The following is a 5,997-nucleotide window of genomic DNA, read 5'->3' on the forward strand; positions in this document are numbered from 1 at the left end:
TGTATATGGCAAAAAGTTAAAAGCTCTTGGAGGATTATTTTACACAGGGAAACATGAGAAATATACTTATCTGCATTAATAACTTTGTGCGGTCACAAAGTTTGGCATATTGTGAACTACGTACTGTGCAATCAATACACAGAAAATCAGGGCAAAGGTTAGTACTAATGAGGTGAGTCCTTCAGGAGGTGGAGGAGATCTATTAACTAACATCTTGACTTCAATCAGACTTTAGTCAGCCACATCACATAGTGATCTGCCTATAGATAACAGGAGGATATAAATTTGTCTGAGACGCATAGATCCGCATCTCAGGTTGATCATTCTGTGCATCCTAGATCTCACCTACAGTCATCATCATGACCTTTAACGGAACCTGGAAAGTTGACAGGAGTGAAAACTATGAAAAATTTATGGAAGAAATGGGTAAGTTACTGACTCTCTTCCATTTCTTCACCTAAGATCATGGATTAAAAAGTCAATCTAACAGCAAATTCCAAAGGTTTACACAGAGCTCAATGGAAGAAAAATACAGAAAGGCTCGATATAGACAAATGCTAAGTCTTGCCAGTTAGAGGTCTAGAGGTGCCGAAGAAGGAATTTCAGTCCTCTATTCTCTTCTAAAATTGACTATGTTCTTTCATAGGTGTTAATGTAATGAAAAGAAAACTCGCCGCACATGATAACCTGAAGATCACAATCCAGCAAGATGGGGACAAGTTTAATGTAAAGGAGTCTAGCACTTTCAGAAGCATCGAGATCAACTTCACCCTTGGGGTCACATTTGAGTACTCTCTCGCAGATGGCACAGAGCTCTCAGTAAGTGAAAATATAATTTTTGATGTAAAATCGAGCATGGTTTGGTCATTGTTACAATACAATCTTTGAACTGTGACTAGAATATAATTTTGGGTGTAATCTAAGGAACATGCAAAAATATTTTTTTAAAAATTCAACCCGTAAGTTCTGAATACCGTCACAAAGCCCACGGGATGTTACGATCTTTTTCCATCTGGACATAAAGCGAATCATTTACAATCTATAGATGCACATACACATTTCATGTACGTTGGCTGCACCTGCCAACCATGTAATGTGTGTAGTTGGTTTTCCAACCCTCTGCAATGGCTGATATCAGGTGGAAGGAGGATCGGGTATGTAGGATTTGTTCTCACAACATATAACCCTGCTTTTCTCGCTCTACCCATTGTGGCTCATGCAGACAGCTGGGATCTAGGTCTGATCGTGGACCACAATGTATGGTCTGGCTGCGGGCCTCCAGACCCAAGCGTGATGGCCTCAAAAACACATGAAACTGGCATGCTCTAGTCAGGAGAGTTGTGGGCCATCCAGGCAATTCGGTCTGTGCTCAGAAGAAATTTGCACAGATGTCTGCATGAGCCCTTAAGAACACATGCTTACTTGGTTTGAAACTAAGCATAAAAGTATATGGGGGTGGGAGGTATAGCGATCAATAGCTGAACAAACATTCAGCTGGAAGCTACTTAAAGGTGTATGACTTGCTAAAAGGGGTTGACCCACTACTATGTATCACATCCACTGTATTTATCTTAAAAAAGTTTATTATTTGCAATTTACTTACTGCTAAAGGAAACCTGTCCGGTGACTCATGCTCGCGCATTGTGTTTTAACTGTCAAATTCCTCTCTATACACAAATAATGAGAGACCTGTCAATTTTGCTGAGCCATGTGGCTGTATTTGGGCACTATGAGTCACCTGATTAACTTCCGTGATTAAAAAAAAATATTTAGTAAAAGGTAATGACATTTTTTATTTAGTATGGCACCACCTGGTGGTGAAGCTGTATAACAATGTGCATGTCCATTTAAGAAGCAGTGTGCTGCTGGTCATATATGCTCAGCTTTCTGCAGAGCAGCCAATAGAAATAGAGGGCAGGGTAGAAAGCTAATTCTATTGGCTGCCCTGCTGTAAACAGTGATGCCGTGTGGATATCAGGCTATGGGGGAAAGGCACTAAGCATAAATGTCCACAGCTCACAGCCCTTTACCGGGACCTGAACATTCTATACACTTTGAACACCAGGTGGCGCCATACTATGTAAAAAGAAATGCCAAAAACTTTAACTGGATTGTGTTTTAAAAACATGAGAATTTAAAATATTGTTCATATTTTACAGTCTATACACTGGATGTGATATGTAATGGTGGGCTAATCTCATTAATGGTAAATGCCAATTGTTAAGTTTGTAGCACTAATACTATAGATTTACATTCTTAGCTCACACGGTTGAGTGCTATCTGATGTTTTAATAGATAGCACTTGGCCCAATGTTATACTATGGGGCAGTGAAGATCAGCGATTTTCTTTTTCATGCTGATTCAGCATGGGAAAATAATTGCAACATGCGGCACGTGGCTCCGCATATTGAACCGCCCGCACCCATACAAGTCTATGGGTGCATGAAAATCATCGGCTGTCATCCGTGTGCAGTCTGATGTATGGAGAAATTAAGTTCACCACCTTCTCTGCACCTGCAATTGTCTCATTCGAGTGAATGGTATAAATAAGGTGACACTCCACTCACGCTCTGACAAAGTTTAAGCCGAGTGCCATAAGCAAAATACACCCCTTATATTTTTAGTCAATAATGAAATTAATAAATTAGACATTAATAAACTAGACAAAAAATACCAGAACAAAATAAGAACTAGGATGTTATAAGTAGAATGTGACATACCAACCGGGGTCAGAGTCACGTTCCTCTATAGCTAGATCCCTGTGGTATACATAATATATACATCACTGATATAAAGAATCATTATACTATTATTATTATTTATTTATTTATATAGCGCCATTAATTCCATGGTGCTGTACATGAGAAGGGGGTTACATACAAAGTTATAGCTATCGTTAACAGTAAACACGTTTCCACAACAAATTTACAATGACTGGTACAGAGGGGAGAGGACCCTGTCCTTGCGGACGTACATTCTACGGGATAATGGGGAAGAGACAGAAGGTCGGGGGTGCAGCAGCTCTGGTGGTGATGAGGCGGCAGCTCAGGCGGTGGTGAGGTTATGTTACGAGTTCCTTTGCCTCATTGTGTGATGAATGTGATGTTAGCTATTGCTCACAGCTGTATCACTGAATTCTGCACTTTCTTCCCACCCACCAGGGCTCCTGGGTAATAGAGGGAGATAAGCTTGTAGGAACATTTGCCAGGAAAGACAACGGAAAACAACTGAGGACAAACAGAGTAATTATTGGAGATGAACTTGTACAGGTGAGTTTTAAATATTTAGTAATTTATTTTGTGCACTTTTATAAACCGTTTGGTCATATATTTGCCCACTTTAAAGATTTGAATACCAAGATGGCGGACACAAGTACTGGAAAGAGTTACAGAAAGAGTAGCAGACTATAAAACTGCAAAGTAGATTTATGTTATATTTGCACTGTTATATTTGACTGGAGTAACATTTTTGGCAAGGCGCAAGGAGGCAGACACCACTCCGAAAAGGCACCAAAACCATTAAGTGACATTCAGTGCCTTCTACTCTGACAAGGCAGGAGAGTGTTTCGTGGTGTTTGCTCCTCATCAGTGCAAAGCAGAAAGTATGATTTGGCTGGGTGAGAAATCACTGACATGGGATCTAAGGGATGATGTTTGTCCTTGTGGACAGTACTATCTCGGGGTAAGTTGACTAAGGGCCCCGTCACACACAGCGACGCACCAGCGATCCGGACAACAATATTACCTTGTCAGGATTGCTGGTGTGTCGCTACATGATCGCTGGTGAGCTGCCAAACAGGCAGCTTTACCAGCGATCAGCACCAGCAACACGGGGGTAACAAGCGACACACGTCGCTTAGTTACACACTGTGTATCTTAGTTACCAGTGCACTGGTGCAGGGAGCTGGTAACCAAGGTACACATCGGGTTTCTAAGCGGCGCGCTGGTAACTAAGGTACACATCGGGTTTCTAAGGGCTGCGCGCCGCTTAGAAACCCTCTGTTTACCTTAGTTACCAGCTCCTGCTCGCTGATCGCTGGCCTCCCGCCTGTCACACGCAGCAATGCGTGCTGGCCAGCGGGAGACCAGCAATCAAAATAATGTCCTGGCCATTCCAGGACGATCTGCGATAACCGGCAGGGGGGCTGGTCGCTGAAAAGTGTCACACACAGTGATCTCACTCGTGAGATCGCTGTTGCGTCACAAAACTTGTGAATCAGAAGCGATCTAGCTAGCGAGATCAATGTGTGTGACGGGGGCTTAACAGACCATGCAAAACTTTTCTGGAAATTTAAAAGATGTTTAAATCCCTAGAAAAGCATTGAATGGCCTGTAATTCTCATCACACCAACATGGCACTCCACAATGAGTAATGTTCCCTCTTAGAACATCTTCACTACATGGGTAAAACACAACGTTCCACTGTATAGTCATTAGACACATACTAGTGGTGCTTAGGAAACTTTGTTTTGATGTAATCATTGTAAATAATTTCAGGGTTTATGTCATATATCTCTATTCTCTTTCAGACCTATGTCTATGAAGGAGTTGAAGCCAAGAGAATTTTCAAGAGAGGCTAAGCTATATCTGAAGCAACTGGAGAAGTTAAAGAGACACCAACACCAAAACTGGCTGCTATATATAAAAGACCAAAACACTACATCATTAAGTCATCCATTGTATATATTAAAGATAAACTTTATCTACTAGAGTCACTTTTCATTTTCAGTATTAAAAAAATAACTATTGCTTCAGTACTGTGCAGCTCATTCAATGTACAATGATGCAAAGAGAAGGCTGGTAGTGCAATAAGAGACTGCGCTGCTGTGGTAGAATTCAAGGTATCTTTATTGCCAACGCGTTTCCTGAGCCAGTCCCAGCTCACTTCATCAGGGCAACTTGCCCTGATGAAGTGAGCTGGGACTGGCTCAGGAAACGCGTTGGCAATAAAGATACCTTGAATTCTACCACAGCAGCGCAGTCTCTTATTGCACTACCAGCCTTCTCTTTGTACCAAGTCCTTGGACCTCGTGCAGACTGCTGCAGCTGTTTTATGCGATTATAGGTGTTGTGACTCTCACAACCCTATCAGGTGAGCCTAACACTTGCCGTGCACTCATCTACTTTCCATACAGACCTACGCATTGGAAGCGCCCTGTCTCCCCCTTTTCAATGTACAATGATGAACATCCTGGAACAATCACAGATGTGTCTTTCAATTCTAGCATCTCAGGGCTTAAAATGCTTAACTTTATTTAGTTTCTTCCTTCAAGTCAATGAGTGATTCATGTTCTCCTACATGCTAAAGGCATCATGATAAATCTGCATGCACTGATCCTATACATTGGTCCTTGTGAAACATTGGGTATACTATGAATCACTGCATATAAAGTCAGTTGCGGAATTATATATGCCCTTTCAAGATGGCTCTCACATTGGGAAATAGCCTGTCATCTAGTATGTATTCTTCCATTAAATCAATCAGTATATATACAGTACATTTATATTTACTCATGTATTATACACTGCTCAAAAAAATAAAGGGAACACTTAAACAACAGAATATAAATCCAAGTAAATCAAACTTCTGTGAAATCAAACTGTCCACTTAGGAAGCAACACTGATTGACAATCAATTTCACATGCTGTTGAACAAATGGAATAGACAACAGATAGAAATTATTGGCAATTATCAAGACACCCTCAATAAAGGAGTGGTCCTGCAGGTGGGGACCACAGACCACATCTCAGTACCAATGCTTTCTGGCTGATGTTATGGTCACTTTTGAATGTTGGTTGTGCTTTCACGCTCGTGGTAGCATGAGACGGACTCTACAACCCACACAAGTGGCTCAGGTAATGCAGCTCATCCAGGATGGCACATCAATGTGAGCAGTGGCAAGAAGGTTTGCTGTGTCTGTCAGCGTAGTGTCCAGAGGCTGGAGGCGCTACCAGGAGACAGGCCAGTACACCAGGAGATGTGGTGGGGGCCATAGGA

General features: G+C 41.7%; 1 protein-coding gene across 1 annotated transcript; it reads left to right on the forward strand.

Moving 5' to 3' along the window:
• The first annotated feature begins 268 nt into the window (after positions 1–268).
• Positions 269–4,705, forward strand: FABP2 (fatty acid binding protein 2). The gene is made up of 4 exons (XM_073571850.1): positions 269–426; positions 647–819; positions 3,162–3,269; positions 4,529–4,705. The coding sequence occupies exons 1-4, from the start codon at positions 360–362 to the stop codon at positions 4,577–4,579; spliced, it is 399 nt and encodes a 132-aa protein (XP_073427951.1). The 5' UTR covers positions 269–359; the 3' UTR covers positions 4,580–4,705.
• The last annotated feature ends 1,292 nt before the right edge of the window (positions 4,706–5,997 follow it).

This window comes from Dendrobates tinctorius, unplaced genomic scaffold (assembly GCF_039654945.1).
Source record: "Dendrobates tinctorius isolate UK_male_01 unplaced genomic scaffold, ASM3965494v1 ptg000030l, whole genome shotgun sequence".
NCBI lineage: Eukaryota > Metazoa > Chordata > Amphibia > Anura > Dendrobatidae > Dendrobates > Dendrobates tinctorius.